We start from the raw sequence: 25,981 nt of genomic DNA on the forward strand, positions 1-25,981 counted from the left end.
TATGAAGCAACAGGGAAAGGAAAATAGGGAGGGTAGCAAGGATGGAGGCATGGTTGTCAGAGGGAAGCCAAAGATATTCTACTGTAAGTACTGTGCCAGCTGCAGACCAAAGAGGATGCATACAGAAGTAAAGAGGTATATAGTATAAAGATAAACACAACTATGTAGGATGAAAAGATGCGTGAATGGCTAAAGAGGAAAGGGAAAGAGGAGAAGACTGAAGAGTAAATGGGAGTGAGGTTGTTTAAGGTAGGTTCAGTCCAGGGGGATGGCGGGATGAAAGGATGTGTTGGAGTGCAAGTTCCCATCTCCGCAGTTCAGAGGGACTGGTGTTGGGTGGGAGAAGCCAAATGGCACATACGGTGTAGCAGGTTCCTAGGTCCCTAGAATTATGCTGGAGGGAATGCTCCGCTACTGGGTATTGGGCATCTCCTAGGCGGACAGTTCGTCTGTGTCCGTTCATGCGCTCAGCCAGTTTAGTTGTTGTGTTGCCGATGTAAAAGGCTGTGCAGTGCAGGCATGTCAGTTGATAAATGACATGTGTAGTTTCACATGTGGCCCTGCCTTGAATTGTGTATGTTTTACCAGTAGCGGGGCTGGAGTAGGTGGTTGTGGGGGGATGCATGGGGCAGGTTATACCTCTTTACTTCTGTATGCATCCTCTTTGGTCTGATGCTCGCACAGTACTTACAGTAGAATATCTTTGGCTTCCCTCTGACAACCATGCCTCCATCCTTGCTACCCTCCCTATTTTCCTTTCCCTGTTGCTTCATAACCTGGGTTGTGAGTAACTGAATCTCCTTTCCCTTCTTCTCTTTCTTTCCCCTCTCTCCTCCCCGATGAAGGAACATTTGTTCCGAAAGCTAGGAACGTAAATTTTTGGTTCTGTTTTATGTGTATCTATCGGCTGTACTGAGCTGAGGTAAGTACTGGCCAGCCCCTCTATCTCTTTGTTAGTATTTATTTATGGACAAATTCTTCCAAAGACAAATCTAAAATGTTGAAGTATTAAGAGGAGTAGATACAGGTTCAGATCATTACATTGTCAAAATCAAAATTAAGTTCACACCATTAAAAAAGAAACCAAAATGCAATAAACAAAAGAGAAACTTCGATCCTCACCATTTAATTAGAAATGATAAATATAGATAAGTCACACAAAACATAAAACTGACAGATAATTTAGAAGATCTGGTTCAAATTCTGAGGCAACAAGCAGAAAAATTAGCCCCATTGAACACACGTAAAAGACATGTCTGGTGGAAATCAGAAAGTGACAAAAATCATGAAGAAAGACATCATGCATGGTTAAAAGTTTCAAACACACAAGACAGAAGAAAATGCAACCAACCTCTAACATATCAGGAAAAAGTTCACACAAATTATCAGGCAAACCAAGAGACAATCACAGAAAGATCTAATCGACTCAATAGAAGAAAATTACCACAAAACCAATTCCAGAGACTTTTACAAAATGTTTGGAAGACAATTACAAAAATTTGCTCCTCCTATGTTAATGCTGAAAAGGGAAGATGGAAAAATGGCACATAGTGACAAGGAATATACTGAAATCATGGCAAAAGCATTTAGTAAACTTTTGAATTGTGAAGAACCCCAGGAACTTTTCGCAATTAATACAGACACACCTATCAAGACTCGCACCTGATCTCAGAAATCGTCCAACAATCCAAGAGGTGGAAATGGCACTCAGAGAGATGAAAAATTATAAGGCATGCGGAGAAGAGCAACAGAGAAGTTTCCTGAACATTGAACCACCACCATAAACCACCCACTCCACAAGAGAGAGAAAAGCAACCCAGCTAATTACAGAGGTATCTCTGTCTTAGACTGCACATACAAGATTTTCTCCAGAATCCTATTCAAGAAGATCAAAGAGCAACTAGAGGAAGAATTAGGTGAATACCAAGGAGGCTTCAGACCTTGGAGAAGCTGTGCAGAACAGATTATCACTTTAAAATTAACCATAGCATATTACAAGAAATGAAATAAACCTCTTGTAATAACCTTCGTGGACTTTAAAAAAGCATATGACTTTATCCAATAAACCTTCAATGTTAAAAATCTTAAAAAATTTTGGGCTCCATACAAAATTAATCAAATTGATTGAACTCACCTCAACCAACATCATATCAAAAGTCAAGTTCAGGGGGGAACTCTCTGAGCCATTCATCATAAAAACAGGTTTAAGACATGGAGATTGCTTGGCACCCCTGCTGTTCAACTGTGCTTTAGAATACATAATGACGGAATGGTACACGATTAACCCAAAGAACATCCAAATTGGAAGACCCAAAGACAACATAAGTTTAAATTGTCTAGGATTTGCTGATGAACTTGCTCTCTTGTCCAGCAGTATTCAGGAAACCAAACAACAAGTATCTCACTACAGGAAATAGCACAGAAAATTGGTCTTGGAATGTCCTTTGAAAAAACAGTAATCATGTTAACTGACCCACCACTCATAAAGAAAATAGCCATAGGAAACCAAGAAATGAAAATTTTAGATAAATTTAAATATCTGGGAGAAATCATAACATATAACCTCAATGAAAAGCAAACATGGCATAACACAGGGGCGGGCAGGAATTCTGCACGTGTGCGGTGCACATGCACGTGTGCAGTTAACAGGTGTTCTGCGTGCACACAGGGGCAAGCTGGCCACCCACTTCTCTCCCCTCCCCACCATACCGTCTCTCCGCTTCTTCCTCTGTAATGCGTTTTGTTTCCTGGCCTGCTTTATTGAATGAAGGAATAAGGGTAGTAGGAGTGCTTGAAAGTAATCATCGTTTGAAAGAGTACCTATTACCTACGATACGTTTTATTTAATTATCACAGGTGGAGTTTACAATACGTTTAATGTCTGGAACAAAATTTCTACGTACAGACAAACGCAAACAGTTACGCAAATTTTCATTACTGATGTTTGCTCTTAACCGAGACTTATTAATTTTCATAACAGAAAAAAACCTCTCACAAACGTATGTCGAGCCAAACATTGACGTTATCTTCGCGGCTTCACGATGGAGACGAGGAAACTTGCTGGGGAAAGTCGTGATAAAAATCAGTCACACGTCTTGCCAAAAGGAACCTGTCTCTCAGACGAGAATTACGCTGTAGACCTATTAATTCCATTTGCAAACTGGGATGAATATCATCTACAGAAACAGCAGATTGTCTCGAGAACTATTCAAAACCTTGGGATAAGTAAGACATATCCCCAAATCGCTTGAGAAATTCCTCTTTTATTGCACTAAGAACGGCAACATACTGAAATTTATTAAAATGGCATTCAATATTAAACTTCCGCTGACCAGCGAGAATACTGTCACATATTATACATTTCCAATTTTCACATTTTTGTACAGAGAAAAAATGATTCTCCCATTCCTTTTTAAAAGATAACAAATCTCCAATTCTCCGTTTCCTTGATTCACTCTGCATTTTCCGGTTACTGAAATTCACTATGTAGTGGTCGCTTCGCTTCAACATCCGCAGCTTAGCCTGGAACTACACTGCGGCAACCTGCCGGCTGTCGCCACTGCTCCGTTCGACGATTGCACGCGAGCAGCACACGTGCAGCGCGGTGTGCTCATGAGCCGCGTGCAACGTTTGCCCGCCCCTGGCATAACAGAATAAACAAACTAACAAAATTAAAACACTACAAAACAGTCACTTAACCAGAAATAACATATGCAAGGGAAGCCATCTTCAAAACAACTAACACTGCATAAATAGACAAAATACTCAAAACAGAGAGCAGACTCATCAGAACGTGCATCAACAAATCGTACCAGAAAGATGGACAGTGGAGAGTAGCTACAAATGAAACAGTCTACAAGGAAATAGAATTGGTAATGAGTACAATCAGGAAGAAATGCATTTCATTTTTTGGACATCTACACCAGAGAACAGGATCATACAGAGAATAATAGAAAAATTGTGGAATAGTAAGTGCAACATAAAGTAGATTACAGAAATCAAGGAAGATATGGATGACTACAGATCGCATTGGAAGACCTAAGAAACAAAACTGACAAAATCAGGAAACACACAGACATACAAACCAGACTGTCAACGAGAATCAACAGACAGACAATAGGAAGGGTGATTTTCGATGAAGAAAGATGAGATATGAGAGAATGAAGCAGTACTGGGATGACAGGAAACTGAAAAATTCTTTGTATAAAGTTGGTTAGAGTGGTTCAATGAAGGCTATAAATGTAAATAAATATGTTTGGGTAAAGTTGAGTAGGAAAATCATTTAGAGAGCTGGGACTATCTTTATTAGGTATGAAGACTTATATAATAGAGCATGTTCTGTTGTGGTTGTTCTATTTATCTGTCTGAGGTATTACTTATGGGCTTCAATGTGGCAATGAGAGCTCTTGCACTGTGCTTGTCTGTCATCACAAGTGCAGCAAAGAGAATGTTGTGTCATACACAACTCCAAGGAATATCAATGACTTGAACTTTATATGAGGGTTGACTGAAAAGTAATGCCTCTACCTTAGTAACTCTTCAGCAGTTGGCAGCAGTGGTATGTGGCAGGTACTGGTTTGTTCCATAGCCTCTTCCCTATAGCTCCAGTTGGCAGGAAGCCTTAGCATTGAACAGTTGTGTTGTTACAGTGTAAAGTATGGAACCCTGCGCAGACGTCAGTCAATGCGATTTAAGCAACATGCAGTCATTGAATTCTTGACAGCAGAAGGTGTCACCCCAAAGGAGATTCATCAGAGAATGAAAGCAGTTTGTGGTGATTGTGTTGATGTGAGTACTGTGTGTCGTTGGGTAATTAACTTTAAAGATGTTCAGGCAGGAACATCTGACCTGTGTGACAAACACAGAGTTGGACGTCCTGTGACAGCAACCACCGAGTTTCACAAGCAAAATGTTGACAGATTGAGTCAGGATGATCGTCGTATCACTCAGAGAGAAATTGCAAGCACAATCAGCATTTCACACGAACGTGTGGGTCACATTATTGCTTTGCTTGGCTATCGGAAGATCTGTGCACGATGGGTACGCCGAATGCTGACTCCTGAAATGAAAGTGCACAGGCTTGAAATTTGCCAGGAACTTGTCTCGCATTATGAGAATGAAGATGCACAGGACTCACATCAACACAATCATCATAAACTGCTTTCATTCTCTGATGAATCTCCTTTGGAGTGACACAAGAATTCAATGACTGCATGTTGCTTAAATCGCATTGACTGACCGTCTGCACAGGGTTCCATACCTTACATTGTAACAACACAACCGTTCTATGATAAGGCTTCCTGCCAACTGGAGCTGTAGAGAAGAGGCTACGGAACAAGCCAGTACCTGCCGCATACCAATGCTGCCAACAGCTGAAGAGTTACAAAGGTGGAGGCATTACTTTTCAGTCAATCCTCATATTACAATAATGTCGGTGTATATTGAATCTGTTTGAAATAGGATCTTGTTTAGGTGACTGAATGTCAGACTCATAACTGGATGTCAGCCTAACATAAAGACATGCTAACCAATAATCTCTTGTTTGATGTATAGTCAATTTACAATAAATTCTGACTGTAACTCCCAACAAATGTTGATTTAGTAGACAACGCTATCAAATAAATATTTAAGATTTTATCTAGTCTGGAGTTTGAAAAGTACTACAAAGAAAATTTGTAATTCACTAGTGACACATAAATTGAATGAGCACCCGTACAGCTACGTTACTCAAGCTGATCACATATTGCCAGCACTGCAGCTGAGCAGATGGGGATGGAGAGGCAACAAGGTGTACGGCACAGGAATCTGGCACCAATGAACAAGTAGGGTTGCAGGATCAAAGGACGTGTTGCAAGTACAATTCCCATCTATGTAACTCACATGAGCTGGCGCTGGGTGGGGGGGTGGGGTAAAGAAACCAAATGACATGATTTTTGAAGCAGCTACTGACATCTAGAACATTGTGTTCAGCAGTGTGTTGCACTACTGGTCAGTAAATTCTGCTCTTGGTCACAGTTTCTGGGTGGCTGTACATTTGAGCTGACACCTGGGTGATGGCCATTCTCACACAAAATGCTGTGCACAAATTACAGAAAGCTGATATGTGACTGCTTTCACAAATAGCCCTGCCTCATCTACATAGCTACTCTGCAATTCACAACTAAGTGCCTGGAGAGGGTTCATTAAAGCACCTCCACGCTAATTCTCTACCATTCTGCTCTCAAAAAGCTCACAGGAAAAATGAACACTTAAATCTTTCTGTGCGGCTTCTGATTTCTCTTCTTTTACTTCCAAGATCATTCCTCCCTATTTCACATTTTGAGAAAACATTTTGTGAAAAGATCTTGTCACAATGAGAAACGCCTTTGCTTTAATGATTGTCACCCCAACTCACATGTCATATCCACAACATTCTCTTCCATATTTCAGAATAATACAAAACGAGCTGCCCTTCTTTGAACTTTTTTGATGTTGTCTGTCAATCCGATCTGATGCAGATCCCATATTTCAGAATAATACAAAACGAGCTGCCCTTCTTTGAACTTTTTTGATGTTGTCTGTCAATTTGATCTGATGCAGATCCCATAAATTGCAACTGTACTATTTAGGAAGATGGACAACAGTAGTGCTGGCAGTCTAGTAGACCTGCTGCATCTTCTAAATATTCTACCAAAAAAAAAACGGATTCTTTGTTCACTTTCCCCTCACCATTATCCGTGTAATCATTCCAGTTCAAGCTCTTTGTAATAGTAATCCCTAGGTATTTAGTTGAATTGACAACCTTCAAATTTCTACTAACCCTAGAGAGAACACATTGAGTTGTAAGCACGCAAAATAGAAGACTGTTACACATTTAGCTTTTGGTCAAAGCCGTTTTCAGAAAAGCACGTACACACACACACACACACACACACACACACACACACACACACACACACACACACACACACAAAGTACACCGCAGGCACACATGATCGCCATTAGCTATCTATCCTTTTTGCAATATTGTTGATATTCCAACATGGAGTTACCACTATTTGCTCCAACCTTTTAAATTTTCCTGATTTTGTGTGCAAACAAAATTTAACTGATTCATTTCAGTACACTCATGGATGGCCTCACAATTTCTACTGTTTAGAGTCAATTGGCAACTCTTGCACCACAAAGATATTTTGTCTACACCATTTTGCAATTGGTTTTGACCTTCTGATGACATTACAAGATGATAAATGACAGAATCATCTGCTAACAATCTAAGTCAGCTCCTCAGATTGTCTTCTAGATCAATGATACAGATTAAGAACAGCAGCTAGCCTATAAAAATTTCCTTTGGCAACGTCAGATATCATTTCAGGTTTACTCAATGACCTGAAAATTATTATGATCTGAGATGTTTCTAACAGGAAATTAAGAATCCCGTTGAACAACTGACACAATGGTCTGTAGGCATGCAATCTGATTAGAAGTTGCTTGTGAGGAATGGTTTCATAAGTAATCTGGAAATCTAAAACTATGGGATCAATTTGAGATCCCTTTTCGATATCACTCATTACTTCTTGTAATAAAGAACTAGCTGTGTTCGACAAGAATTATAATTTTCTGTATCCATGCTGACTATTTGTCAATAGATCATTTTCTTCAAGGTAATTCATCATGTTTGAACATAGTATATGTTCCAAAATCCTACTGAAAATCTAAGCCAGTGATATGGGTCCATAACTCAGTGGATTACTTCTATTTCCTTACTTGAGTATTGGTGTGACCTGCACAACTTCCCAGCCTTTAAGTATGGATATTTTGCCGAGTGAGCAGTCATATATGATTGCTAAGTATGGACCTATAGTGTCAGCATACTCTGAAATGAGCCTAATTGTTACAGGATCTGGACCAAACGTCTTGCCTTTATCAAGTGATATGAGCTGCTTCACTACACTGAGGATATCTTCTAGTTATTCACTTCGGCAGTGTTCTTGATTACAATTCTGGAAAATTTACTTCATCTTCTTTGGTGGAGGAATTTCAGAAAACCTTGTTACTAAATTTGTTTTAGTGGCACTGTCATCAGTAACATAACCACTGCTATCATGCAGTGAAGGTACTGATTATGCTTCACCTCTGATAGGATATCTTGTGATGGAATTCGAGTACGACATGCTGTGAGGGTGTATCAACAAATCTTGCATGTGGAGCATGCACAGAGATACAACCCATGTGGCAAGGAATTTTTGAGAATAGGTGTGGCAGGATGGACCCAGGTATGAAGATTGGCTGGGTGGCGGAATACAACTTTGTGATGGGTGGAAATGATTGGGGTCGGATACCTCTCAGTTGTCCGCCCCTGGTAGCTGAGTGGTCAGCACAACGGAATGTCATACCTAACAGCCCGGGTTCGATTCCCGGCTGAGTTGGAGATTTTCTCCACTCAGGAACTGGGCGTTGTGTTGTCCTTATCATCATTATTTCACGCTCATCGACACGCAAGTCGCCGAAGTGGCGTCAAATCGAGCTGCACCAGGCAAATGGTCTACCCGATGGGAGGCCCTAGCCACATGGCATTTCCATTACCCCTCAGTTCTGGGCACGATGATAAGTAGTTGAAGCTCTGGCAAATCCCAGCCTGTGGTTACAATGGTTCGAGGAGGAGGAGGGGGCGGGGTGTTCTCCTTGACAGCTGTTTGTGGACTAGGTTTGGGTGCCTAATGCCTGTCTATGGAGACCTTAGTGAGACCCTCAGCATAGTGGGCAAGGAATTATCTGCCACTGTAGATTCGTTGATCATGGGTGCCCAGACTAAGACACACTTTTTTGTGTGAAAATGATAGCACATTAAAAAACATGCATTCTTATCCTGTGTGCCTGCTGCCTCTTCCTCTAAAAGATAGCAACCAGTCTTGTTTATGTTCCAATCGACGACGCAGCACTTGAACTATTTGGTGAGCTGTTGCCTTGTATTATCTTGCTATAATATAGAAGAGAAGAATACAATAACTAGAGCCAAATGTCTGGGAATGTTTTATCTTGACAGTATGCATGTACTTCTCTACTTTGCTATTCATGGAGTAATGTATGTACCAGAAGTTTCAGTACAGGAGGTAAGCATTGATGTTCCGGTTGATGATGAAGTACCATATATTAGATCTACTATCTTCCTGCAAGTTGATTTTAGATCAAGGAATGAAGAGGTATTGAGCAACTCAGAAATTCTGCCCACATGATGTCACTGCAATCAGGAATCTAGCATGCACAAACATTTTACAGATTTATTTTATATATCTGTACAAATACAACTGTCATACATATTTTGTCCAGTAAAGCTTTCTGCTAGGACAATTCATTAACATTTAAAATATTTCTTGCACAAACAGTAAAGCAGGCAAATAACATTTGATAAACAATGTCTCCAGTAACAAAACAATATACATATAAAAAAATTGTGCTCCTTAACATACATAACAAAGGATAAAATCCATGAGATAAATTTTAAAATTCACACAAAAAACTTAAAAATGTCTATCTACAAATATGAAACACAAGTGTAAAAACAAACACAGAAGAAAAGAAATTATTTTCTATAAACAAGTGAGCATTTGCACTGTGTAAGACCTTCCTGTCTGTATACACAGTTCATCTGTTGAATCGGAGGAAAGAAAATTGACAATATTGTCTTTCATGCATAACAAAGAATAACCATAGAAGTTAAATGAATATATCAATTTTGCTTCTGAACAACAATTGATAAAACTCAATAGATGGAGCCATAATGTTACAGGTACCATGTTCCTGTATATATCAGGGCACAACCATGATTTATAATAGTGTGAAATGTATAGTTTATCACCCAGAAACACTCTCGACACCTTTTTGTTCTGTTGTTGCCTCAAGATCACTCTCTTCAATGTCAAATTCTCTTTCCCAGTCATCATCATTACTTTCTGAAACAAAAACAGCAATGTTAAAATTGTGAATTCTTCATTAACATGAGTTGTCTTGATGTGTGTTGAAATTATTTTTTTAAACAGCAGCTGAAAGCTAGGATGTATGGGATGAAAGGGGGAATGCGAAGTTGCTCCACTTATTTTCCATGTATAAATTACACTACATCCAGGGAATATTTGTCAGTAATAACAGCCTTGTCTTTTACTGTCAGCAGATCTGTCCTTGTACAAGGCTGTCCCATTTTTGTAGACTTCAGCCTGTTTTTGGACACCCTGTGGTTCTCCAGAAGTCTTAGTAGTATTTTCTTCTTCAATGAACTTTCGCCATAGTACTACACTCATCTTACATTTCAACACTCAACTGCAACATCTGTTTAGCCTTTTCAGAAATCTTGTTAACAAAAGTTTTCTTGAAAGTTGAGAAAGCCTTGTACAAGTTTTATAAGTCCATGAAAAAGAAATGCATTATAAAAATTATACAGTTTTATGCTGTTGGTGCAATCAGACAGAGTCCAAATGACATTAACATCTGCCAAGTTTAGAGTGTTAGACAGTATAGTCTATTCAGCAACTACATTGTGAATCTAACAAGTGGTGCCAGCTTGTTCCGTCATTTGTTTCAAATAATAGGCTGTTGGCAGCCAAGTCCATACAGAAAGAGGAATTAAGGTAATAAATAAAATGCAATGTGACCATATCAACAGATCTCTCTCTATCTCTAATGCGACAGGACTGCGGAAACTGGTGTCAACAAAAGACAGAAGGTGAGTGTTGGCTGAGAGTCACTGGGAAAATACACACTATATACAAAAGGTATGAAGAGCTTCAACTCAAATACTGTGTACTTGCAAGTCACAAAAGGATATGACTATTGTGGCACAGTTACAACCTGGAGAAATCAAACAGTGAGAGTGGATGTTTTTAATGTAGACGAAGTTGTGTGCATTAAAATTTATATATTACAGATGAATGGTAAGTGTGAAGTGCACTGTGGTTTCACCAAAACAGCAACAACATTGAGGAATTTCGCTTTTGAACAATGACTGGGAAAAAAATAGAAGGTTTTCCATGGCAGCTGAGGTCATTTAAGACTGATCACGGGAATGGAGCAGGAAGTCGGCCTTTCATTCACTCGTTCATTCACTGTCTGCCATTTGATCATATTATGATGGAGAACCCTCTGGGATTACTTGTTGTTACTGTTGTCTTCAGAATGAAGACTGGTTGGATGCAGCTCTCCACACTAGAATATCTTGTGCAAGTATCTCAATCTTTGCATATCTAGGTTGTTTACTTAATTTCAACTTCACACAGTAAAATTAAATAAAAAACAGTTACTTTGGGGAAAAAAGAAAGGAAGGAACGAAACAAAAGGAACTGTGCTGCTTCCTCATTTCTATTAAATAGCCATTATTTGTCTCCCACCATTGTCCTCGCATAGCTGTATGACCAGACTGATATTTATCACGCATCAACAGTTATCAATGTGCCACAAAAACAGAGGCCAGTTTTCAATGATAATATTTACTTCTCACGCAGTTAGTGGATATCTTAAATTCTTGAATGTATACAATAAGATAATTTGTAAATAAAGTGGCTAATAAATTACAGGGTGGTTATAATTAAACTTTTGCTATTAATGCATTTAAATTCCAATGTGTTAATGTACTCAATGTCCATTCTCTCTATTCTTTCCTGTGTTTCACTTACCCATTATTCCATTCTGGATTTTCAATTGTTTGATTTTGCCTAACGGCTTTTCTCCCATCCTGTAACCCAGTAATGTTTTCCTTTGTCACTATTTTCCAGCACATTGCTATACTCAGTGTCTATCCTCTTTCCTGTTTTTCACTTGCCCATTATTCCATCCTGGATTTTCCATTGTTACATTTTAATTTTCAAATTTGTTAATTGAGTACCATTTTTATGTTCAATGCGATGACTATATGCATCAATGACAGCCTGGAACTGCACTAGAGAGATTGCTCTACAGCTGCCTGAAATATCTGAGATGGGATGTTTGCTATCTCCCTCGCTACGCTCATCTTCAGCCTTCAATGTGTGTCAGTATCTCATTGATAAACCCTGTCCTTCAGGTAACCTCACAGCCATAAATCACATGTACTATTCAAAACTGGTGATCTTGGTGCCCAAGAAATTTGGAATGATCAACCAATGACTCAGTTTTCTGCTAATGTATTATGGAGTAACTGAGTGACCTCACGAACAATGTGAGGTGGAAATCCATCAAAACAGTATAGTCCGAAGCACCTCTCCCCCACAGAACAGGGATCACATGATTGGGAAGCAGATCACAGTAACATGTGCTATTCAAGCTGCATGTCCATGTTCCTTGGGGTACGAATACCAGTAGTGGCACCTAATACTACTAATAACACAAACTGTGCAGCACTCAGTCTGAACATGATTTTTATAAAGTTGGGTACCCAACTGTAAATAGTTCTCCGTCTACAATGGTTTAAGTTGTGAAAGTTTAATTCTAACCACCAGGTACATGATTCTTTTTCTTTCGAATTTACAGAGATTCTCTGTTTATTCTTTTAGACCAGATATCAGACTACAGCAATGACCAGACAGGAAGGCAATCAACACATTTGTACCAGAATACATACTCCCACTCTGAACCTACACAACACAGAAAATTTTACACATACATTATTTTCCTGTACTGATTTATGGTCGCTTAAATCACAATTCATCTGAAACTGATTTTAGTAACGCACAATTTAAGAGGTAAATGTAGTACTGGGAAGTGCAAAAATTCCGTTACATCTGAGAAGGCCCCTCCAAGATGTTCGGTTATCTATTTGACAGTATTCCTACTGTTCACCTCTGCTGAGTGCATACTTTCTTTAGTTTAGCTGTATGGCTTCGGAAAATAATCCTGTAAGACAGCAGGGAGTGAAAGTATGTGAAATAAACCAACATCCTGGTTTTCATGCCAACACAAAAACTGGTATGTGTAAGTGCATAACATGTTGAACTGATCTTTTTGATTCATACGTTAACTGCATTTTAGCTTATTATTCAGCAGGACCTCAGGGAATTTTACATGTAATGTTTCATTTAGTGCACAAGTCAACTTATGACACTAGGTCATTTTAATTAATCTGAAAAGGAAGGAAGGAAGCTAGGGTTTAACATCCTGTCAACATAGAGGTCATTAGAGACAGAGCACAAGCTCGGAATGTGGCAATGATAGGGAAGGAAATTTGCTGTGTCCTTTCAAAGAAACCATCCTCGCATTTGCCTGGAGTGGTTTAGTAAAATCAAGGAAAACCTAAATCTGTATGGCCGGATGTGGGTTTGAACAGTCTTCCTCCTGAATGCGAGTCCAGTGTGCTAACCACTGCACCACCTTACTCAGTTTCATTACTCTGAACTCACGTAATATGGGTCCCTATAATATTAAGACTTAAAATGTTTACTATAAAGCAGTTGTAAACTTCATCAACAGTAATCTGAGCTGTGTACGGTACTGTTGTTGGCTTAAAATGGGGGAGGGGGGAACCAAACTGCACGGTCACAAGGGAAAGAAGGAAAGAAAGAAGATGTACAGCACAATAACAGGAGAAAGGAAGAACCAGGAGAACGACAGAAGGACAACCAACACTACTATGGACAAAACAGGAAAAGAAAACCACAGAGAGAAGCAAGAAACAGGTAGAAGGGGTATAAAAAAGAGAGCAGTGGCTGGTCGACCACGAGATTAAAAAGGAAAAGCCAGCCACTCTGCCACACATTAAAACATCCACCCTAAAAGCATTAGAGTGGAGAACACAAAGGGACAAAGGGCATGCACTAAAACTTGTATACAATGATAAAACCCACTGTCATGTGTAAAACGTAAAACTAAATTAGCTGATGACTCATTTCCAGCTAAAATTAATGGCAACGAGTCCGATAACTGAAGAGTCTGTCGCACGGCAGCCAAAGGAGGACAGCTCACCAAGATATGGGCCACTGTCAGCCGGGCGCCGCACCGAAACTGAGGTGGGTCATCGTGGTGCAGGAGGTAGCCGTGTGTCACCCAAGTGTGGCCAATGTGGAGCCAGCAGAGAACCACAGACTCCCTGCGAGAGGCCCGCATGGAGGACTCCCACAAATTCGTAGTCTCCTTAATGGCACGCAGTTTGTTGTGCGTGCTGAGGTTATGCCACTTCGTCTCCCAAAGCCGCAAAACCTTGCGGTGTAGTACTGAATGCAGATCAGTTGCAGAGAAGCTGATCTCCATAAGCAGTTTCCGCGTAGCGTGTTTGGCCAGCCTGTAGGCAAGTTTGTTGCCTGGTATTCTGACGTGACCCGGGGTCCAGACAAACAACACTGAATGACCGGACCGTTCCAGGGCATAGATGGACTCCTGGATGGTTGCTACTAAAGGATGATGACGGTAGCACTGGTTGATAGCTTGAAGGCTGCTCTAGGAGTCAGTACACAGAAGAAACAACTTCCCAGGGCATGAACAGATATAGCCACCAGCTCGGCAGTGAAAACACTGCAGCCATCGGTCAAGGAAAGCTGTTCAATATGTCCTACACAGACATAAGCGAAGCCGACATGACCGTCAGTCATCGGGCTGTTGGTGTAAACTACTTCGTGGCCTCGGTGCATGTCAATAATCGAGAGGAAACGGCAGCGGAGAGCCGCGGGATTAACTGAGTCCTTTGGACCATGTGAAAGGTCCAGGCGAAGCTGCGGCCTAGGTGTACACCATGGAGGTGTACGTGAATGGACCTCAAAGTATAGGTGGTAAAGGCAAGGACACCAGTTCGGAAAGAAGGGATCAGACACAAACTGCAATTGGAAGCCCTGACCTTGGCGCTCACACGGGAGATGAACCGCTGTGGGTGGGATGCACTGGAGAACTACGAATGTGTGCAATGTAACTGGCGAGCAGTTGTGAACGCCTAACCTGCAATGGAGGGACTCCGGCCTCCAAAAGGACGCTGGTCACCAGACTTGTAGTAAAAGCTCCTGTCGCTAGGCGAATGCCACAGTAGCGCACTGGGTTGAGTAAACACAATGCTGAGAGTGTCGCTGAACCATAAACCACACTCCCATAGTCAAGGCGGGATTGAACAAGGTCTCTGTAGAGTTGCAGCAGCGTAGAGTGATCTGCACCCCAGTTGGTGTTGCTCAGGCAGTGGAGGGCATTGAGGTGCTGCCAGCACTTCCGCTTAAGCTGACGAAGGTGAGGAAGCCAAGTCAATCGGGGATCGAAAACCAGTCCTAAGAATCGATATGTCTCCACTACAGTTAGTGGAGCATCATTAAGTTAAAGTTCTGGTTCTGGATGAATGGCACAATGCCGACAGAAGTGCATAACACAATGACTTTGCGGCAGAAAATTGGAAACCGTGGGCTAGAACCCATGACTGTGCCTTGTGGATGGCTCCCTGTAGGCGCCGCTCAGCAATGCCAGTACTGGTGGAGCAGTACGAAATGCAGAAGTCATCTGCATACAGAGAATGTGAGACGGATGGCCCTACAGATGCTGCTAGACCATTGATGGCCACTAAAAATAGACAGACATTCGTACAGAGCCCTGCAGGACCCCATTCTTCTGGATATGGGGGGTGGAGGAGGGGGGGGGGAACTATGGGAGGCACCAACTTGGACACACAAAGAACGAAGCAACAGGAAATTTTGGATAAAAATCGGGAGTGGGCTTTGGAGACCCCACTCATATAACTCATATAATGTGGCAAGGATATGATGTCGCCAGGTGGTGTCATACGCTTTTCGTAAATCAAAAAAGACGGCAACAAGGTGTTTGCATCTGGAAAAGGCTGTTCGGATGGCAGACTCGAGGGACACAAGATTATCAGTGGTAGAGCGGCCTTGGCAGAAGCCGCTGTGTACGGTACTGAAGAAAATGATAGAGGGAAGATTTTGGAAACGAATAATGAAAGACACATTGTATTTGGAGAGTTGAAGGCTTCTGACAATGAAGAAAAAGGAAAGTTTTTCCATTCTTAGTGGGGTATCAACTAGAGGAATAAAATATCTGTCCATTCTCTTTACGAGAAACAAGTGTGGGTGTTCAGTACTGACAGATGGTACCAGAGGCCAAACATGGGATTGGTACAAGGCAGGGTTGTGACCACCGATATTTAATTTGTATATTGAGCAGGCAGTGGGAAAAGGAAAGGACTGTCTCAGTATACGAATCGTCTGTCACACACACAAAATTGATTTGCTGCAGTTGACTAATGGTCACCAAATACGAACAGGAATAGAGTCAGTTGCTTACTGAAATGGAAGCTGATTGGTTGCTATAATAAGTATGTTAAAAAGGACGAGGGAGGTGCTCTTGAAGAGGTGGACAAATTTTGCTATTAGGCTGTGATTGAAAGAGACGGCATGTACCTGCACGTGGAACAGCAACGTTTGTCTCATGAGCTATTATTGATCCAACATCTACCAAAAAGCAGGTAGTACAATGAAACCATTCTTTTATGGAAGAAATAGAAATTGGGGTGGCTAAAAAGTAACGTTGTCAGTTCAAGACTACAGTTTTATCAGTATGAATGTGCAGATAAGTACAATAAGTTAAGCAAGATGGATGACAATCAGAAAATTATTTCTTCAGCCAAATATAACGTTCATACAAATAGCACAGCTGTCTATTAAAACTACTATCTAATGCAAATAATCTGCACATACAAAAATGTTACCTCAAACTTCATTACTGTGTTGAACATCGTGGGCTGCAGTAAGCTGGGTTAACAGCATAAAGCATGGCGTAATCCAGCAATGGGAACCAAAAGTTGACAATAAAAAATTTGGTTGTAATTTTACATGTCAAATTATTTTGTGTATATACTTCAACAACAAGCATATGCATCCTATGTCGTAAGTGACACCATGATTTTTTACTCTCTTTAAGATATGTTATTACAATAAATACTTTCAGAATCAATGAAAGACATACTGATACAGTAACTAGTAATTTCACATGATAATAGTAAAAAAGAAAGGTCTATGTGAATTTTGCATGTGTGCCTTAAGAATAACAACAGGACTTATACTTGCATACTCAGCTTTCTTAACATTTCTCTGAGGTCAGTATGAAGTAGCTATAACAACATTGTTCAAAATACAATTTTAAATGAACAAAGAGACAAAAGGTAGCGACTTAGCACACTGAAAAGAATTGTTTGTTAGTTACATGTTCCACAGATCATAGGGTATGTACACTTTATTTGTTCCAGTGGATAGCTACATGTTGTCAATTTATAAGTCCCTAAATCGCATACTCATGGAGCTGCACTTAAAAATAGTGCTTTTTTTTTTACAGGCTACACATGTTTAAATAAAAAATTATTTATGGACTAGTTGTTTTGCAGGTGAAATTATTTTCTGTTAGATTTATTACCTCTCAGACATTTTATGTTATTGGGCAAATGATAAAAATTGATCAGATGATCATAAAATGATTTTACGTTATACTTATTACTTGTCAAGACATTTTATATATTTGCAGGAGCAATTAAATGGGTTAAGTTCTTAAAATATACTTTCACCATGACCTCTTCCAGGCGAACGGGTCTGTTTTTCATGCTGTCAATAAAAATGGAGAGATCTACAGGGCAAACATCAGGCCATCCAGAGAAAGAGGAAGATGAAGGAGAAAGAAGTGTGATTCTACAGCCTTTCTTCCATATGCGGGAAACGTTTCTTCAGAAATTGTCAGAACAATGAAGCAGCATAAAGTGAACGTGATCTTCTGCCAACTGGCTAAGACAGCAGCTCTTCACAGATCTGTGAAAACTGATCTGGTTTTGCGAAGATGGGTGTTCATGAAATTCTTTCTTAGACTGGTAAAAGTTATACAGGGCTAACAAATCCAACAAACTGGAAGTGACTGCACTTCACACTTCCACTGGGCATTCCATGGATCACAAGGAAGTCAAGATACTGGCCACAGCCTCATCCTATTGGCATTCAGTGGTCATGGAAGCTGTAGAAATACATTTGGCGGACCATCTGCTCAACAATGACAACAGTGTTTCTGGCCCCACAATTGGTGGAAATCACTCATTCCACACCTCTACTGTCAGAGGAATTATTGTTCTAGGTCTTGAATACCTGGAATTCTAGCAATGTCATACATTTCAATCATGAATCACATAATTAGTGAGCACCTTGCATTTGCTGACTTGGTGCTTGCTTTATTTTATTCTTCGATACACAAATTTTGTCTGTGACTGCCACTACTGTGTCGGCTGTCTTATTTGTAAAGCAGGCATATATACCACTGCATCACGTAGTTTTAATTCAGTCATTGATTTGTGTTGAAGACTGCTTTGTGGTTAATATCTGAAATATCTGTCTCAGACGTATGCCTGAAAGATTATTGAATATTCTATCTGCTGGGAAAAGTACAAGATATACAATGCATTACCTCTTTGATCCCATCATCACTCCAAAATCATTGGACTGTCAAATTGTCTTTTGGGAGTTTAGACAGAGAGTAATACTAAGAGGCGGGAACAGAACTGTATAGGGGATGCTGTACAATCTGGAATCAACCAGGATGGCAATTAAAATTGTTACGTGTAGGTGAGTATTCTTGTGAAGGAGAACAACATATCTAGACTAAAGGCAACTATAATGGCTTTTTACAATTGGTTTCAGGCTCTCATTTTCACACTGCACTGTGCTCAACTGTACCTGACACTACACAGATTTACTCCTCTCCTGATACTGCTTGTAAATCAAACAACTCTTAACACAGCAGAAGAGGCCTTAGCAGTGGAGGGGTGAGGCATGACCATTTCCTTGGGCTGGTAAAGTGTGTTCAGTCACTCTGAAGAGTGTTTTTGTTTGTGGCTAAAATTGATTAACCCAGTTTCCTTTTACCCCGTGCCATGAAGTAATTTCTTTCAGGATTTTATATCATAAAGATTGTGAAAGTCACTGTGCACATTAACCTCGGATTGTCATTCAACATCCCAAAATTAACGAAGTGCCCAGTTTTCAGTACTTGACATCTTCCATCACAGTAGAAAGAGTGAATATGCTAATATAACTCTCGAGGGGGGGGGGGGACAAAAAAAACGTTGCTATAGAACTAGTTTAGTTTTCACATATTATGGCATCAACACACTCTCGCAGTCTGCTTAGGAATGACCATGCTGGGATGGCCAGAGTGTTTCTAATCAAAGATATATATATGTGACAGTTTAAAATACATCTATCAACATTGTATGCTTTTATTTTGCACGTTCAACTATCAACATGTCTTTATAACATTCTTATATGAATAATTTGAGGTTTTACAACTTACGACTACAAAAGACTTACAAATGCTTATTCTTCTATGGCAACCACAGGTAGAGCTTTCATCATCTTATATCACTTGACCTTCTCAATGCACAGACTATTACATCTGTTCGTAAATGTCAATACCTTCTCAAAGCATGTATCTTTTCTCTGTAGTAATTTGAAATACCTAGCATGTTCACTTCATGTAATATTGTGAATTTCCTGTTACTTATTACAAAATTCTCACAATAAAAGTTTAGCAGTAACAATTATCAATAAAAGTACTGCAAAAACTCATTTACTATGACAGATAACTTGTTCTCGTGATATATGACCCTCCATGAATAATATTCAAGATATTACCACCACTGAAGATGTTTGATATTAATTAAGTGTATGTAACATGTAGCATCTGCTTTGTCCCATCATACAACCTACATCTTGCTATACATACAGCTCCTCTAGTTCTAGAATCAGGATCTGAGATATGGTTATTCAATTTATAGTTCACATTATAACTCAAATGGCTCTGAGCACTATGGGACTTAACATCTATGGTCATCAGTCCCCTAGAACTTAGAACTACTTAAACCTAACTAACCTAAGGACAGCACACAACACCCAGCCATCACGAGGCAGAGAAAATCCCTGACCCCGCCGGGAATCGAACCCGGGAACCCGGGCGTGGGAAGCGAGAACGCTACCGCACGACCACGAGATGCGGGCCCACATTATAACTACAATACACATTACTGTCTTTCATCTTTTCAACAGTATGATGAGAACTTATTAATTACTTGTCTTTTTTTTAATTTGAGCAACTAATTTGATATTTGTATCACTAATTCAACTCAACAGAGACAACAATGATCAAAGAAGGAGATCCTATATCAAATGGCCAAAAGTTTATTTGATTACACACAGATACTATAATAAAGTCATCATATTCTATTAAAGGTGCTCACAGACATCAAGCAATAGCTTTTCTGACATAATTCACATCACGAATAATATTTTCCTATGATACACACATTTGCAAATACTACATTTTTGCTCAAATCTGATGAATACTAATAATAAAGTGTCAAAGACCAAGGGTGAACCCAGGCATTCAAAATGTGTCAAGATTACCTGAAATATATAGTGTCACCTTGAAAGTTAGGGTTATCACTGTCACAGTCCAACTACTTATTTCCCAAATCAGGATAACTAAATATTTCCAAATTGAATACATTTTAATTTACGTTTTCCACCATTTCCGGCTTTTTTCTTTGCATGCATATTTTCACTACATAAGTACTAAAAAATTATATGCACATTGCAATTGATGATTTTACATTTCTGTTTTTGTGCCTTGTGTGTTTTGTAGCACTTGTGTAACAGAAAAATACTAAACTTATGTGAAAGAGAAAAAAATAAAGTGATTCAATGATTATACAGGATTTTAAAATAAAAATTTATTTTCAAGTATTGTTCTATTTACATAACAGCACTTAACTTCAGAAACATGAAATATAATTAAGTGTCAGATTAAAAAAAAGTTTTATAGTGCAATAAAATAACTGGACTAGAAAATATTTGCTAGTGAAAAATACAAAGCTTGAAACTAAAAAAGAATTCTTGAAATTCATAAACAATACTAATTACAGTTACATTTACCCATTCTTTTTCATTCAACTGCCCCTCTAGAAACAAAACTAGTGATTCTGTATGGCAGCCAACTGTCTGTTAGTGTCATGCCACCATCACTTCGGGTAGCTTGTTCTTATGCATGCAAAACATAGTGACAGCAATTCAGTTTTCACTCTTGACAGCGAAATAAAACACTTGAAGAGACATGCAACATTATTAAAGTTATTATGCAAAATTATGAAAGTAAAATATCTTAAACAAAGAAAGCAAACAGACTACCATATCATATTTAAAATAGTAGCAACCATCAAGTCAAACAATTTTGACCTCACAAAGTTGAATCACAGGAATGTCAGTTGGAATTAATATACCTCACAGGCTGTAAGGAACGCTCTTCTTCCTCCTTTTGTCCACAAAAAACGCAAATCTACTAAAAGCTACTGTACCAAAAACTTTAAATGAGTAAAAAACATAAAAGCAATTGTTGAGATACAAACACTGGAACCAGTAAAGATATTCCACTCATTTTATACTGGAGGCATTGAACAGTGGATACGAACATAAACAAGAATGAGAAAATAGTAGCCTGAATAAGACTTGGTGCCACAGATGGGAATGGATGGTGGAAGGGGGAAGAGTTAGAGCATTATCTTCACTTGCAGTAACTCTTTCAGTCTTGACTTTTATTTTAATTTTTAAATCCCAATTTTTTTCCTATAGTTGATGTCTTATCTCAGAAAAAACTGTGCACAACCATCTCCTTCCTTCAGGATCGAGCTCTTTAAATTAAAGTGTGCCTTCAATCTCTCTCTTCCAGTTCTTCCTAGCTATCAGTGAAAATACATAAGGAGTTTGAAGGTTTTAGGGGTGCTTTATTGGACTCAAACATCCAACAACCCAAACAATACAACTTCTTTGAGCAAGTGTACGGGAAACTTTCGGAAGAGTAATAATTTTGTTGTTGCACCAATACTGCCACATGTGCCCAGAACCTAGTCGCACAAAATATTTGTCAGCTCTGAAACTGAAAAATGAAATCTAGGCTTCAATGTCCTGTTGACTTTGTGGTCACAGAAGATTAAGTACAATCCTCTGACTGTAAATCTATGGAGCAGATAACTGGATGAAGCCTGTTTGAAGACACTATTCATCTGAAATTACTCGGGGAAACCATGGAAAACCTAACTCAGGATGGCCATCCACAGATTTGAACATGGCTTTTCCAATATACGAGTACAGTGTCTTAACAACTATGACACTTCATTTGGTAGCAAAAAACTGTAATTTATTTATGGTAAATCATAGCTGATGTTAGCATGGAAGACGAAATGTGAAAGAAATTTTACGCTTCATGTCAGTCACAGGCACAAATAATAAAGGACAGGACTGTACAAGGCTTGAGGGGGAAGGGGGAAGGGGGAAGGGGGGGAGGAGAAAAGATTTGTTTCACTTTGGTTTCTGTTGACACAATTTTTTGTTAGTGTGTTGGCATGCTTGGTTCGAAATGCATTCTGAATTGGTGACCCTACTGGATGTTTGCTTTTCCAGTCAACTGTCAAAAAGATAGTATTTGTTTTGGCATGCTCACTGATATCTAGTCTGTAGACTTAATGGAACAAATAATTTGCATTCAGTTTAATTTAAGAAGAGCATAAAACTGCAGCACCACACCAAAAACATTCAATGTTAATTTAGTAAATATTGTGAGGACCAAATAATAATTTAGAAATGTTTCCAAGAAGTCAGAGAAGATACTGAAAATAATGAGAGCTTTCAACATCCCAGCACATTAGCAAACAATGAAAACCCCAAAAAATGAAGAACATGATTACTGAGTTGAAAGGTTCTCAAGTATCATGAAAATTGTGCAGTATTCTACAAGGGTGGTGCCCATCATCTTCAGGTGTGACAGTAGGGAGTTGCAGCGGCTCACCAAGCTGTACAGTTGTTTAGCAGAAAAGAGCAGGTAACAAGACACGAGGCTAATGTGCCAGTGTAGGGAATATACAAATCCAGATCACCCAGCTGCAGAAATGAGCTGCCGCCTTTGCATGCATGACACAGGAAAGCCCAGCTGCAATCTGCAGAGCCCACCGTAAACATGTGTGCAAGGTGTTGGTATCTAGGCCAGCTGCCCCAGCTTTCAACCCCTTTGGTGCGATCTCATTGAATTCATTGCTCTGCGACTGATATGTCTCGGTGCCAAATCATTACATAGACGTTGCTGATGCTGTCCACATTTTGTGTCACTCATGCCAGGCAATTATTTTAGATGTGTTGAGCATACAACTTATGGCAGCAAAATTTGTGCTGAGACTGTTGAATTTTGACCAAAAGCAGTGTCAAATGAATGTCAAGCTGCAGTTCCTGAATCAACAAATGCTCAAATGAGAAGTAACTGGTGATGAACGTAATTTCAAAACCAAGACACAATCATCCCCATGTAAGCTTCCTACTGGCCTAAGATTGGAAGAATAAAGGGGGGGGGGGGGGGGGGGCATTTGTAAGTTTGATCCTTTACAAGGAGCAGGCTTACTATGTTCTTTGATTTTAATGGTGTAGAGATTAGTTTTGCCACTATGTCGCACAGCGAATAGAGAACACAACATGGAACTTTTATTGCATTTGCATGAAAGTTTCCAAGGAAAATTCCTGGGTTTGTGTGAAACAAATCATGGCAACTGTGCCATGATAATGTTCCAGATCACACTTTAATGTTTGTTCATAATTTTTCTTTTCCTTTCTTCTTACAAAAACAACTTTATAATGTCTCAGCACCAGTATTCAATAAACAAACACATGTGACTTCATCCTATTACTGGAGCCAAAAAGAAGTGTAACAATGTTCCGTAAGTGTTTCAAAGCTTGAAAAAGGCATTTGTATAAATACATATAATCGCACGGGGAGTACTCTAAAGGCAATAACACTAATATTGAGCAATAAATAATGATTTTTGATGGAAACAAAAATTCAGCAGATATTTTGTTCAAATTTTGTGTGTGTGATGACAAGATCAGTTAATTCTCCTTAAACACTAGTTGCAAAGCCTAGAGAAACACTTCAAAGCTTAGGCTTATCACGATTCAGCAAGACATACAAAAAAGGGCATTAATATCACCTGTCACTTATCAAACATCTGCTTGTTGGATGTTTGTTGCTAAAGGAACAACCCCAAAGCTTGTAAACTACACGCCTCCTGTCTTCACATCAAACCTTTCACTCACAACAAGGATGAGGTGGTGAACAGAAACCATATCAGAATTTAAGAAGCTGAAACACAAAGGAAAAGACAGAGATCACTGAGCATGCCTTTTTTTAGAACACTAAAAGTGTCCACTACCATATTTTACAGACTATAAGATGCACTTTTTTCCTCGAAAAATTTCCTTCAAAATTCAGGTGCATCTCATACTCAAAATTAATGTAAAAATGTCCAGTGTTCAATTTAAAATTCCCATCAGTCTTAAAAGTGGTCATATATTCCATGCCACAGGAAGCCTCTTTCTATCTGACAACACTGGATTCAACTGGTAGCAGCAGTGCACCAGTGTGACGCGGGGATTCACAAGTTTGCTAGCACTGTTACCGTCCCGAACAGCCAACGCAAACCCAGAACACTGCCTAGCCTGTGATGCATCATTGCAGTCTACGGTCCCGGTGAACCTAGATTGTAAGTGATTTGTGTTATCATTAACAGAATAATATTTTTGTAAGTAGCTAGCTTTGAAATGGAAAAAAGTAAAAGGTATTCATAGGATGCAGGCTATAAATCAAAAGTTACAGTATATGCAGAAGAATATGGAAACAAAGCAGCTGAATGGCATTTTGGCCCTCCATCAACAGAAAAAACCATTTGCGACTGGCAGGCTACTGAAGAAGAACTGAAAAAAATGAGGAAGACTAAATGTGCAAATAGAGGACTGAATGCAAAATGGCCAAAACTGGAAGATGACATATTAAAACGGATTCAGGGACACCATCAAAATGGCTGTGGAATTAACACAAAAATTATTCCAATACACACTCTTCAGCTATTGCTACAGATTTATGAAGCATGATGGACTTAGCATGCAAACTAAAACCAAAAATCTCAGAAAATGCCACAAGAGTATGAAGAGGAAATATTGTCTTTCCACTGCCTTATTATTCAACATTGAAAGAAAACGCTGATGAACTAAGCCAAATAGCAAACATGGATAAAACTCCTGTGACATTGGATGTGCTGAGTAACAGATCTATTGCCACGAAAGGCACTAAAATTGTAACTATAAAAACAAATGGACATGAAAAAATTAACTACACTGTTGTACTTTAATGCTGTGCTGACGGTACTAGACTTAATCCAATGATCATTTTCAAGCACGAAACAATGTCAAAACCTTCAGAAATTTCGCCAGCTGGTGGTGTTCACGTACATGGCAAGAGCTGCATGGACGACGCTGGTATGCAATTATAGATGAACAGAATGTGGGAGAGAATTAAAGGTGTGTTACTGAAGAAAGTTCTATTTCTGTGCAAGATCAGTTTCATGGCCATTTGAATAATTCGGTGAAAGAGAAGCTGGGACAGGGAAATACAGAACTTGCTGTTATTTTGTGAGAATTTCACAACTGCAACCTCTTCATGTCTCGATAAATAAACCATTTAAAGTGTATACGAGAGAGGACTGGAAAAAATGGGTGACGGATGAAACCCAACATGAATTCATGCCTAAAGGGAGGTGTAAAATGACCTACAATCAAACAAGTGTGTCAGTGACAAAATAGTCGTGGCCTAGTGTGAGAGAAGACATTATTATTCAATATTTCAAAAGTGTGGCAGTGGCAGTGAAAACCATCTCACATATGAAAAGGATGATGATTATGATGATGATGATGATGATGATAACGATGACGAAGAAGAAGAAGAAGAAGAAGAAGAAGAAGAAAGTCCAGATGACGACTTTCAGGGATTTGAAAGGTCAGTTCAGTTTTATAAACTGAGATTATTTTTTAAAATCTGACTTTGCAATTTAATAATAAAGATGGTAAAAATGTTATTTTTTTGAATAACTGCCAAAAAATCATGTTACGTCTTATATCCCATAGCGTCTTGCAGCGTGTAAAATAACATGTAGCATGAA

At 39.3% G+C, this 25,981-nt stretch overlaps 1 protein-coding gene across 1 annotated transcript in view; it reads right to left on the reverse strand.

Annotated features, from left to right (window-relative positions):
• Positions 1 to 9,246: 9,246 nt before the first annotated feature.
• LOC126194654 (BSD domain-containing protein 1-like) overlaps positions 9,247 to 25,981 on the reverse strand; it is an 81,990-nt gene continuing 65,255 nt past the window's right edge. Inside the window, exon 9 of the mRNA XM_049932844.1 lies at positions 9,247 to 9,932. Coding sequence (XP_049788801.1) covers positions 9,835 to 9,932 — 98 coding nt within the window. The 3' untranslated portion in view covers positions 9,247 to 9,834. The remainder of the gene's footprint in view (positions 9,933 to 25,981) is intronic.

Source organism: Schistocerca nitens, chromosome 7 (genome assembly GCF_023898315.1).
Source record: "Schistocerca nitens isolate TAMUIC-IGC-003100 chromosome 7, iqSchNite1.1, whole genome shotgun sequence".
In the NCBI taxonomy this organism is placed as follows: Eukaryota; Metazoa; Arthropoda; class Insecta; order Orthoptera; family Acrididae; genus Schistocerca; species Schistocerca nitens.